This window comes from Acomys minous (genome assembly GCF_964271855.1).
Source record: "Acomys minous genome assembly, chromosome: 19".
NCBI classification, from domain to species: domain Eukaryota; kingdom Metazoa; phylum Chordata; class Mammalia; order Rodentia; family Muridae; genus Acomys; species Acomys minous.
Genome location: NC_140499.1, coordinates 40,615,808 through 40,628,869, shown reverse-complemented (window position 1 = coordinate 40,628,869; position 13,062 = coordinate 40,615,808). Strand labels below are relative to the sequence as shown.

The following is a 13,062-nucleotide window of genomic DNA, read 5'->3' as shown; positions in this document are numbered from 1 at the left end:
GATCTTCCATGTTCTTTTTTTTTTTTCTGTAGGTACCTTTGAAAATAGCTGCAGGCACAAGCCCATCATTTAGACTGAAGCCTGGAAAAATCTATTAAATTAATTAAATTAATGCCGAACTGTATACCAAAGGGAAAACAAATAGCTTCTAAGAAAATTATATTGCTGCCTCTGGCCCCATTCCTTCATGAACCCACAGACCCTGTTTAGCCTCCATTGGGTTTTCATCACATTATAATTTCTAGGTGTTTGGCATCTCCCAGTTACCACTGAGAGGAAAGACACCGAAGTGTGAGTTATATGTGTGTGCATGATGTGGTACACTCTATAAATACAGCTTAGGCTTCTTTGACTTCGCTCTGAGGGAACTCATTCCCATGGTGCTTTGCGTTTTGCCTCTATTTTCCAGTGAGGAGCTGAGCCTAAGCAGGGACATTAACCTGCTAGAGACATCTGGGTAGCTGTGTGCCTGTGCTAGCCTGCAAGAGAGAGAAAATGAACAGTGTGAACGGTGATTAGTATAGACAGGATATTCAGGAATTCCAGGAGATTCGATTTGACAATGAGTTCTAAATGAAAGGCCTCAGATTTCAAGCATGTTTTAAGATTAAATTTACCTTGAAAAATCATAATATTCTGTCAATACATTTAAAAGTCAATACATATTAAAGGGCCTCTTCTTTCTGCTATTATTCCCAAGTGGTCCACACTTTACGTCTATCCCCAACTTCACAGCAATGGTGGCCATCAGTGGCTTTCTCTCTGGGGAATTGCCCGGCAACTTACAACAGCAGAAATTTAACCCCGAATCCTCCTAGCACGGGACACAATGTCCCTATCAATCCCTGTGCAGCGTGACTTAAGTTCCCTTGACCCTTCTCCTATAGTGAGCCCGGGAGAAGTATTTGGAGTGCAAACTGACTTACGAAAGTGACAGAACTAACAATTTTGAGTCTCACAGAGACAAGGAAGTCTCGGCGGTTCCACTAGGAGGGATATATGTTGTCGTAAGGAAGGAGACATGGGAGGTGGGGCTGACTCTCTTCCTGCCTGTGGAAAACACGCCACCATTGCCAGATAGTATAGCAGAGACAGATGGCACGGCAGCTGCCGTGAAAGAAAACTGCCTTACTACTAGGTGAACCATGAAAAATAATGAGAAGGACGGAAGGAAAAGCTCACAAGCTCCCCTCTGCTGTCACATCTTCCTGACTTCCGCGAAACGTCTAATTGTATTCCATCAGGTGGCCGACTGTGAATGAAGGGCTGTCCGCTCTTCTCCACTGATTGCACACTTGGGATTTACCACCATTGTCTTGGTAGAACTTGATTTTTGCCTTTAGAATTTTGGCAAGCCTGGAAGGAGGCAAGGGCGGCAGTGACTAACAGGATGCCTGATGCCCATGTATGGTAAAGGAAGGTGCAACGACTGATCTTTTTCTGGCTCAACTTGGTTGCAATCTGATATGCAGAAATTGGCCAAAACTCATCCTGGTTTATTTTAGATACACTCCCAATTAACACTGATTCATGCTACGGATCACATAAACAGGAATGGCATTTTAAACAGCTTTAAATGGCAGTTATTTAAAGTGTGACTTAGAGATGTCCAAAGCGGGGACACACATGATCTCGACACTCACATAGTCGGTGGCTAGAAAGCATCCTGGGTTCCTTGCTTGTTGTTTTACTCTGCTCCCTTGAGGAATCAGCAATACTGAGGGGCTATTGATGCCTTGGCTGGGCAGCCTCATTGGAGAAAGGCTTTGGGCCTCTAGTTTAAAAGAAACGTGCCAACTCCATAGATTTGGAAAGGGATGCTTGAAATGGATGAAGATCTATCTACACATGCCGAGGCCCTGGAGTTTTGATACATGCGCAGTTCATGTCTGCTTGGTAATTACTGTTCTAGATCTAATAGCCAGGCAATGGGTTCTCCTAAGGTGTCATGTACTGATATCATAAAGGCATGTGAATGCTATTAGAGACTGTTTACGGCTATTGTTTGAAGAAATCGGCTGGGTAAATATCTGAAGATGTTTTCACCATATTATGCAGAGGAGCTGAATAAGGGTTGTAGTTACGCTTACTAGCAGATAGCTGTGGTTTTGGTAACAGACAGCCTGCCTCTTCGCCGTTGTTTTTAGAAAGACTAGTCATCCTCCGAGGTAGACCTCATTGTGTGTGTACAGGGTTTACTTATGCACACACAGGATTTACAGTCATTGCTGGCATGAGTCTTAACATAGGATCTAGGAACAACTCAAGTGTGCCCCCACCGGCCCCCAACATCCCTGCGCATTGAGGAGCTCATGTTCCCTGGCAGTCCTGTCTCTCTACTTCATTTATTTATTTATTTCATCTCCCAGGTCAGCACTTGTCTCTCTGTAAAGCGGGTAAAGCAGAAAAAAGTGATTGTACAGTCTGTGCTCCCGGGACCAGAACTCAACTCTGATGTTTCTGTTTGACCTACAAACAAGTGTTTATAAATTACAAATAATCACAAAAGATAAATTTAGACACATGTTTTCAGAAAGGTAGAGCAAGCTACATGGAAGCCAACTGGGACAAGTCCTCCTGAGAACAGGCTAGAGAGCATGTCCGGTAAGCCATTGGCAAAGAGTAAGCTTTGGAGGTTGGTAGGCCTGCTGGGAGTGGGTGTCTGGTTGGGTGTGGGGAGAGAGGGCAGGCTACATTCCAGGACCAGAAGGCGATTGCTCTCAATCCAGCTACAGAAGTCTGGGCTCAGTGACTTACTCACTAAGTGGAAAATGCCCCCTTTTTAACACTCCTAGTGCAAACACTCATTATGAAATAGCTTCTCACTTCACTTTGTGGAATTATAAGTGAAAATCATAGGGAAAAATGCGATTTTCTCTGACTTCAGTAGAGGTTAGATAATGCTTTCCTTATAAACCCTATCAGGCAGCAGCAACCTATTTTTTAAAAAATACTTGGAAATTTCTTTGAAGTAAATTTCAACATATCATTAGTGTTTATGCAAGAAGCACTTAACCTGTTAGCATTACATAGCTGGAGAATTTCCTCCTTATTTTACTTATATAATGTATGTTTTTCATTTGAGAGATCCTTATAATATGGCTCTTCCTTGTATACATATAATGCAGTTCATATATCTTGATTAAAGGACTATAATATATCCCAAAATTTAAAGACAAAGTAAGATGCAGGATGGGTAAAAACAAACAAACAAACAAAAAACAAAACAAGAACAAAACAAACAAAAAACCCCTCAGTTGTCTGTTATCCTATGTATGTATATGATGTCGCTGTGAATAGCACCATTCTGAGGGGGAGAACAGCCACCAGTACTTAAAATATGAAATAGCCTCTCAGAATCCACTTCTGTTTGTCTGAGTTGGTAGTTGTGCTGACTAGATGGCTTTCGTGCTCAGTTTTAATGTATCTTTTTGAGTTGTGTGACAACATAGCATCATTGCAATAAATATCTCTAGTACTGTTTATGATTTGCTATATCAAACAATCTTTGTTTTGACAGATATTCACATACATATATGCTATATAAGCACAGATAATAGTGTATATATAGGGATATGTGTATGCATGTATAGTTTCTCTGTAGTTGGGAAAGTTAAATGGCAACCCATATAGTCTCCACAGCATTATTTTGTGTGTGGCCAGAAATGCAACTTAGAAAAATTCCTATGAACTTTAGTCACTTGTATTTCCCTAGTTTCTATAACCCAACAGCAAGAATAAATCTTCACTGAACTTAATTTCTTACAAAATTCTGAACAGGATTTTGAAAGACAAATTTACTTTCAGAGTAATTTTATGTGGATTGCACTATTTGAATCGTTACAAACATTGATAGCCTCAATATTGCAAAACTTCAAAGGTCAACCCAAACATCCCCTCTCCATGTAGAAATGTTTCTGTCCTCGGCTACCTGAGACTGTTGTGATCCACGTGCTTGTAAGTCTCATCTGACTGGGGTCATCTTTTTCATCTCATTGTCCAAAACCCTTTTGTTTCTCAGCCATGCCAGGTCGGACTGGCATGGGGACACAAATGAGGAGAATACGCCTTTAGGAATGTTCTGAAGTTTTCACGGGGCGGGGAACAAACCGTGGTCTTGTGAAAGAGGGAGACAGGGGCACAGCTTGCTGAGGATCAGCAAGCAAACTACGAAGAAGAGCCTCATTGAGCGGTTCCTGTCCCGACAGCGCGCTCTGCAGCACTCGGCATTTACCACGCAGGATTGGAAAGTAAGCCGACTCAGCGTCCATCCGTATAGGGAAGGACGCTCCGTATAGGATTCCCTCGGAAATGATGGCTGTGTTAGAAACCCTTCTCATTAATGTAATTCTTTCAGTGGATGAAATCATGAAAGTGAAATTAATCTGGCAAAAATGAGTACCTTGCCGTCAAGAAAAGCCACTGAGAATAATAAAGGTAAAGGAAGAACTTTAGAAGAAAGAAGAGGAAGACGAGGGGAGGAGGAGGAAGGAGCAGAAGTGGAGGAAAAAGGTAGTAGTCTATGGGGGGAGGGGGAGGGGGCAAATACGGACATCGGACAGGTTTCCTTCCTAAAGTCTTGCACATCGATCTGAATATACTTCATTACTTACTGTGAGTAGAAGCAGTCTTCAGGCTGGGACCAGCAATCCGAGCTTCTTATTCTTTTTATTTTTTTAATTAATTCATTCATATTACATCTCAATAGTTATCCCATCCCTTGTATCCTCCCATTCCTCCCTCCCTCCCATTTTCCCCTTACTCCCCTCCCCTATGACTGTGACTGAGGGAGACCTCCTCCCCCTGTATATGCTCATAGAGTATCAAGTCTCTTTTTGGTAGCCTGCTCTCCCTCCCTTCAGTGGCACCAGGTCTCTCCATCCAGGGGACGTGGTTAAATATGGGGCACTCGAGTTCATGTGAAAGTCAGTCCCCACTCTCCACTCAACTGTGGAGAATGTCCTGTCCATTGGCTAGATCTGGGTCGGGGTTCGAAGTTTACCGCACGTATAGTCCTTGGCTGGTGCCATAGTTTGGGCAAGACCCCTGGGCCCAGATCCACCCATCATAATGTTCTTCTTGTAGGTTACTAGGACCCTCTGGATCCTTCTATTTCCCCATTCTCCCATGCTTCTCTAAAGTCTCACCTAAAGTCTCAATAGGATGATTGAATTCCTTTACTCACCTTCCATGGGCGTGTTGCTGTCTGGACGGTTTGCGAAGACCACGTCCACGTATTCCAGTTGCAGCCTCTGGAGGGAGCCTTTTAGTCCTAGGATCAGAAGCAGAAAACAAAACAGAACATAGCGGAAAGGCCCAAGAAGTCCACAGGAGAACGCTATTGGAAAGGGCTTGAGTTGGATTTCTTTGGAGAATTTCCTTTAAAAACAAACACTGAATTAGCTACAGAAGTCCTCTGAACAGGACATAGCAAGACCAGCACAGTCACACTGGCCTCAGGAAGCTAAGGTCTCTATAGGGGACCCAGTGGTGGCCCTTCTGGCTCAAGACTGGTAGAATCCTATTGTTCCTGACCACAGCCAAGTGATTGCAGATGAGGTGTTTGGCCCTGCCTTGTTTCACATGAAGGTTAGCTGATCCAGTGAGGTTGTATTACCTTAGCTAGGCAGTGCCCTAATCTATCACTTACAGCATACCAATTGCAACAAAGCAAATCAAGGGGCTCTGTTTTTTGCTAGCAGAATAGCGGCACTACTTTGGATTTGCTGGAACTGGCGCCCCCTAGTGTTGGAACAGTGGTAATGACTACGGGCTCCAGTAACAAGCAAAACCCCCGAAAACAACCTGCTATGGCACTCCAGACATCTTCAGTATGAATATTAAAAATTAAAAAAATTGAAAAATGATTACACTGATATTTTAAGAAACAGGCAATACAAAAACCATAAAATAACATTAGAAATTAAAATGTGTAAAGGAACACGATGCATCTGTCAGGTTTTCTTTCTTTTTTAATGATTATTATCAAAATTAAGTTGCTATATTTTCAAAATAACTTGTAATAAACCAAAGACTTTTTTATAAGTTTAATATTAAGTACAAAGAGAAAAACATAGTTATACCATAACAAAAAAAAAAACCCCAAAGAATAAATAAGTCTTTACTAGAGAAACTCACAAATACTGAGGAAGAACTGAACAAAAATTAAATATAGAAAAAAAGTAACAAAATCATAGCAGTAAGACCTTACACATAAGTAATTATCTTAACTATAACTGTATTAAATTCTGCAATACAGGTATATATAAAGAAGGAAAATATTTGCCTACTATACATCTGATTAAGGACTAACATCAAGAATATTGAAGGAACTCAACTCAATAGCAAATCATTATCATCAAATCAAATTATTGTCAGCACTCAGGCGGCAGAGGCAGGCAGATTGCTGTGATTTCGAGACCAACCTGGTCTACAAAGTGAGTCCAGGACAGCCAAGGCTACACAAAGAGACCCTGTCTCAAAACCACCCCCCCAAAAAAATGGCATCAAATCAAATTATTATCATCAAATCATTACTATCACTAGCACCATTTCCTCAGACACACATATCCTCACGTACACATCACTCAAATATACCTTTCTTCAAATAAATGAAGAAAATATGGTATTTATTTATAAATATATTTTAGATGTTCATGTATATTATGTCCAGTCATCAAAAGGGTGTCTCTCATCATTTATGACAGCATGAATGGGAAGAAAAACATTATTCTAAATAAAACAGTTATAAGAAAAAAAAATGCCAAATAAATGATGTCACTTATAGGCAGAGTTAAAAAATGCTGTGTTGGGCTGGAGAAGAGCTCAGCAGTGAGGAGCAGAGGGGTCCTCCCCTAAGGCTGGCTCCTAACACCCACCTGGCAGTTCACAGCTGCCAGTCACTGCACTCCAGGGAGGAGGCCATGACGTCTTCCAGCCTCCTTGGACACTACAGTCATATGGTGCACATATGTACATGCAGACAAAGCACTAGTACTCACAACATAAAAGAAATAAATAAATATATATATATATATATATATATATATATATATATATATATAAAGAGTAGCGTAATGCTCTTAGATGCTGGATGTGGGAAGTGCTGAGGGATGGGGGGGGGGAGTCTGGTTAGCAGGTGCCAAGTTAAATATGTAGCAGGAATAAGTTCTGCTGGACAGGAGCCCAATGACCGACATCGCCAATGCACTATATACTCCAAAAACAGACTTTGAATGTTTCTGAGAAAAGAAATGATAAGTAATTGAGAGATAGAGTTACTTATCTTGATTTGAATGTTATCGTGTGTATACACACTCAAGGTACTCCCCCAAATATTTGCAGTTTTTTGATAGAAAGTTTTAATTAAGAGTAAGAAAAAAAATGCATCAAATGCAATGATTTATCTGTTGATTCCCGGAACCATTACATTATATCAAAGGCCGACTTTGCTTCAACAACAACAACAACAAAATAATCTCAGGCCTCTCTCAAGGTGACTAGCGCCCTCAGTGGATGCTCTGCCCGCCCAGTAGTGGCTGTCCACAGTGACACCTGTGGCAGTAGCTGGGGCCAAATTTAAAATAAAAAGCAGCTTCTCCTCAAGGTTCTTTTTTATTCTTCTTCGTATGAGTCAGGAAAAAGGCTGCCTTAGCTCCATTTAATAAACGCTTGCTTTAACACTAATATAAATAGGGGAGCAAATAAAGACTGTGTTCACCACCTAATAACTTTATCAAACTTTAGAAAAATGAGAAGATGTAGGCAAACTACAGCTTTGTAATGACCCCTTCTTCCTTCTTCTCCTGTGACCCTGGGTCTTGAGCCTAGGGCCTTGTGGACACTAGGTGAACAGTCTGTGTCCAGGCTACGTCTCCAGTCACCTTTTTACTCTTCAATATGAGGCAAGTTGCCCAGGCTGGCCTCGAATTTGAAGTCCTCCTGTGTTAGCCCCTAGGGCAGCTGGGACTTTATGGCTGCACCAAATGGGTCCAGCTTTAGTCTTCCTTTATTTTGGAAGGAAACAAAATGCCAGAAGCCATAAGGATGTGAGGTCTAATATAATAGAGTGAAACTCTGGATCGGGAAGCAATAGCTATGTTGTTGCAGCTCTAAACATTGGCAAACTTCCTAGGAATATTCAGAAGAAATTAATTAATTTCACTAATATTAATACTTCCTCAAAATAGAATGTATTATATATAATATTATACAACCAAAAGGAGGGCAGTGTTCAGGGAACTGTTTTATCTCATCCCCCGGAGGCATAGCAGGTCCTTATCAGCCTCTTTAATCCCCCCAGGAAAATGGAAGGTTTTCTACTTTTCTTATAAGCATAGAATTAATTGCCTGTTAAATGAGGCTCTTATAAATTTAAATTTGATTTTCAAACTAGTTTATTGGATAGCCACAATTACTCTTCTGACAGAAAAGTAGATTGCTGGAATAGAGCCCCGGAAATATTTTCTATTCATCAAGAAAGGATGGTCTGTGGGGTGCCTGTTAAAAGCTTTAATGAAGATCAGGACAGGCAGGTGTTAGGCAGTCAAATACTGCTTCCTGAACTGGGTCATGAGCACGGTTGGGATTGCACCAACTTACTCAAGAAACAGCTTGAAAGGAACTTCACCTTAAGAAGTACTATGATATGAACCATTTGCAGGGGAAATTGTATGAAGACAAGACATAGGATATAGACAACCAGACAATTAAGAAGGTTTGGAAGCATTTTTGGTGATTTAAAAAAAAAAAAACAAAAAGCAAAACAAAAACCAAACCAACTTTTTGTGCACCCTATGCCTGGGCTAACAAACTTACCATCTTCAGAATTGCCCTGCACAGACCATCATCTAAGGTTTTGGATAATAGTGTGATGTGGTCATTATATTGTTGCAGTTGTGTCAAAGGGAGAGGGTTAAAGACTAAATGCCCCAAACGCCTTGGAACTCCTTGGTTGAAGGGGAGCAGAGGCATCTTGGGCCACGCCCATATTCCTGCCTAGCCCTGGACACAAGTGTCCTCCTTTCTGAGGGCACCAGGTTTCATGAGTCAGGTGACGGGGGAGGAGGAACTAGAGTAACTTGGCATCACTACCCACATGTATGCCCGCTTATCATTCCATGGGACAAACCTCAATTTGCTCCCAAAGTGTGCCAGATCCTAGGACTATAAAGATGTACAGATACAGCCTTGAACCTCAAGGAGCCAAAGGGGTCCACGGAGGCCATCTACAGCCTGTGTTCATTGTTCAAATTCATGGTGCGTATCCATAACAATGATACAACGGGTTCATCTCACTGTATTTGGTTACTATCTGATCACTTTTTGCCTCTCAGTTCTTTCTCTGGAAGCACCTTTGCTAGCATCTATGCAGCCCTGCTAGCCTGCCCCTAGGGACCTAGCAACCTCTGATGTCATCACCTGTTATCACCAGGTGTGCACCATGTATGTGCCTGATAAAAAGGACTTGCCAGCCTCTTGGGCTCTCTCTCCCCCTCCCTCTCTGTCCCTCCCTCCCTCCCTCTGTCTATCTCTCTCCATTTCTGTCATAGGCCCCCTCCCCCCTTTCCCCCTCTTCATCCTTTTCCACAATAAATCTCCTTTCATACCAGATCTGTGTGTAGCGTCTTTATCATACATTATAAGAACCATGTCTTGATATTTTGGCAGAGGTTGAGAGTATGAGGAACTATGTACTGGGTCAAGTTCATGACCCGACTCTGACCTGACATAGTATGGCATTGTATCCATGGTACTGGCCACTCTTCAAGCCTTCAGCAATTTTGTAATCCTTGTGATGCCCTTGGAATGCTATTCTGTGTTACACTTTAGAACATTAGCGAGGAATGTAGGAATGATGGCGAGTCGAGAGGAAGAGACGAAGCAGGTCCAATCTGGTCAGATTTTCTTATTGAATCAATGGCTTTGCCTGCTGAGCAGATCCCATAGAAACAAGACTGAAAGGGAGGTCTGAAGCTGGCAAGGAGATGACTGCAACAGATCAAGCTCAGACTATGCTCGCTAGACGTGTTCAAATCCAGAGCAAATCTGGCACACAAATAATTGGACTGGATGTTGTTGTGGATACAGGGTATGTTGGCAACACGTATCAACAATGACTCCTAGATTTCTGGCCCAAGCCAGGTGATTATAACTAGGGTGGGAGCTTCAGGGGAAAAGCAAACTGCAGGAAGTGTTGGAAGATGGGTTGGGTGTGAGTGGCTCTTGTTGTGCACATGGAATGCTTGCCAGCTGGGGGGAGGGGTGGCACTCTCCATTCAGAGAAGGTGACACACAGCATTGCAGAGGTGCTGCGTACGATGCCAGGTGGCACTCGTGGTGAGCGATGCCGCAGTCTCTCTGGGCTTCTTGCTTCTTAGTCTGCCCAAGAAGAAAACTGTGCTTCCTCAGGACCCCCTTTTCCTATTTTGATGCTTTTATCCTATAGAAATAGGCCAATTGTAGCCCTACAAGGAGGTACTCAACACAGGTGTCCTTAAGAGCCACTTAGGGATTTGCTAAAGTAAACTTTCATTTAATAAATACCTTATTGAGCACTGGCTTGGAGTCAGATACTATTTTAAATGTAAATAGACCTGCAACAATGCCTCAGTCCTAGCTCCACCACAGATGTATGTGGGCCGCTAATATAATAGGCTGAAGACGCAGCTGCAGCGAGTTCACTTGCAGAAGGCACTAAGGATCTTGAGAAGAGGCTGAAGGAGCAGAAGACATGATCCACACCCTACAGGCATTGTCTGCAAGTTAACTGGCAACTTTTCAGAAGTCCACAGATAACAAATTATGTGTTTTCTTCTTTCTGTCTTTGTTTCTTTGTTTCTTTGTTTCTTTCTTTTTCCAAGACAGGGTTTCTCCGTGTAGCCTTGGCTGTCCCAGACTCACTTTGTAGACCAGGCTGGCCTACAGAGATCCTCGTAGAGATCCTTCTGCCTCTGCCTCCAGAGTGCTGGCATTCCCGGTGTGCGCCACCACGCTCGGCTCAAAGGATGTGTTCTCAAATGAGTACAAGAAAATAGATCTAAGCCCATCTTTCTTTTAGGTTCTGATATTGTTTAGATTTTTTTTTTGTTTTTCCTTTAAAGATGTATTTGTTTATGTATATGGGTATTTTGTCTGTATTTGTATCGCACACCACATCAGATCCCATGAGTCTCCAGCTACGGAGCTGCTATGTGGGTGCTGGGAACTGAACTCAGGACCTCAGGAAGAGCAACCGTCAATGTTTGTAACCATTGAACCATCTCTCCAGCCCTTTTATTGGCTTCTTGAGACAGGGTTGCTCTGTGGAGCTCTGTCTGTCCTTGAACTTGCTTTGTAAACCAGATTAGCCTTGAACTCAAGAGTTACACCATCCTCTGCCTCCCCAGTGCCTTACCATGCTCAGCTTACAGGTAATATTTTTGTACAGGCTTCTAAAATAATGAGTTTATTCCAAACTTTAAACAGATGGACATGGCTCTAAGTGCAACAGCTGTTCCTTGTCGCAGCTTTAACCATGTACCAATAGGGAATTAGTATGTAGAGTCTGTGAGGGCGCTACTTAAATATGCTGTTCTATTAAATTTCCCTATCACATTCTTGCTTTCCTATCTAGCCTGACAAAAATCTTGCTTTAAACAGTGTGCGTGATTTCTCTAAATGGCTTCCGGTTTCATTTGTGTAGCTGTCCTTGCAGTCACCTAGTTTTATTAAAGGCACCTAGTCTACTCAACACACATGTACCTTCACATCGTGAAACATGGTTGTTTTGAGTGGGAACACGTGTTCATGAACATGGTATATGGGGAAGGAAACTCTGGGATGATTCTCTTTGCTCAGAAAATTTACTAACCCCGAAATCAATGATGCTTTTTTCTTTTAAAGGAAGACTTGGGTTTTAACATTTGGTCCTCACTAAAAAGTTTTGAGCTGAGATTTTGCTACCTATTTTTCTCTTCTGCCAACAGCAATGACTTGTAATTCGGCATAGCTTTTGTCTGTAAAATTTTAGAGAGGAATGTATCTATTCTGACGGTGTGACTGTGGTGGTTTAAATAAAATCGGCCTCGACAGGCTGATAGGTTTGACTGGTTGGTCACCAGGGAGGTTTAGGAGGTGTGGCCTTTTTGGAGGAAATGTGTCACTGGGGGTAGGTTTTGAGGTTTCAAAATTCCAGGTCAGGCCCAGTGTCTCCCTCTTCCTGCTACCTGCAGATCTGGATGTAGAACTCTAAGCTATTTTTCTAGCACCATGTCTGCCTGCATGACACCATGATTTCTGTCATGATAATAACGGACCAAACCTCTCAAACTGTAAGCAAGCCCCAATTAAATGCATATTTTAGTTTATATGTATTGGTGTTTTGCCTGCATGCCTGTATGTGAGAGAGTGCCAGATCCTCTGGGACTGGAGTTCCAGATGGTTCTGAGCTGCCATGTGGGTGTTGGGAATTGAACCCGGGTCCTCTGGAAGAGCTCCTAACTGCTTGAGCCATCTCTCCGGGTCCCCAGATGCTTATTTTATAAGAGTTACTGTGGTCATGGCAGCTCTTCACAGCAATGCAGCACTGAATAAGACAGTGACTTGTCAAACTATTCCTATTCCTTCATGTTAGGCACTCAAAGAAGTGGATCTGTCAGATTCTTTTTTTTAAATTTTTTTTCTGTCAGATTCTTAAAGCACGGTAAAATGGATCTTAGTGAAATGGCTGCGGGAGAGCTCAGTGAATACAGAGGACTGTAGAGCTCCAAAGACCTTAGGACTCAAAAGGGATAGAATAAACCTCTTAGCAAAATGTCTTCTCTCTCCTTGTAAAAGTGAGGAACTCATATTAACTGGGCCTAATTCAAAGATTTGTCTCATAGTAAAGGCTTTTCATACATTTAAAACAAAAACAAAAACAAAACATTACATACAAGCCAAACTCATTTCACACTCTATAAAATGACTCTAGGGGCCAAGGTCAGCTAGCTTTGTCTTATTTTCTAACATTTCTCTTTGGGTTTAATGTGCATATGAGTCACCAGTGTTTAATCAAAGGCACCTTTCTCATAGGGAATGTAC

General features: G+C 42.1%; 1 protein-coding gene across 3 annotated transcripts in view; it reads right to left on the bottom strand.

Moving 5' to 3' along the window:
• Positions 1-13,062, bottom strand: part of KCNAB1 (potassium voltage-gated channel subfamily A regulatory beta subunit 1) — a 364,151-nt gene that overhangs the window by 46,727 nt on the left and 304,362 nt on the right. For all 3 annotated transcript variants that reach the window (XM_084768649.1, XM_084768650.1, XM_084768651.1), the window contains exon 8: positions 5,186-5,272. In XM_084768649.1, coding sequence (XP_084624775.1) covers positions 5,186-5,272 — 87 coding nt within the window. The remainder of the gene's footprint in view (positions 1-5,185; positions 5,273-13,062) is intronic.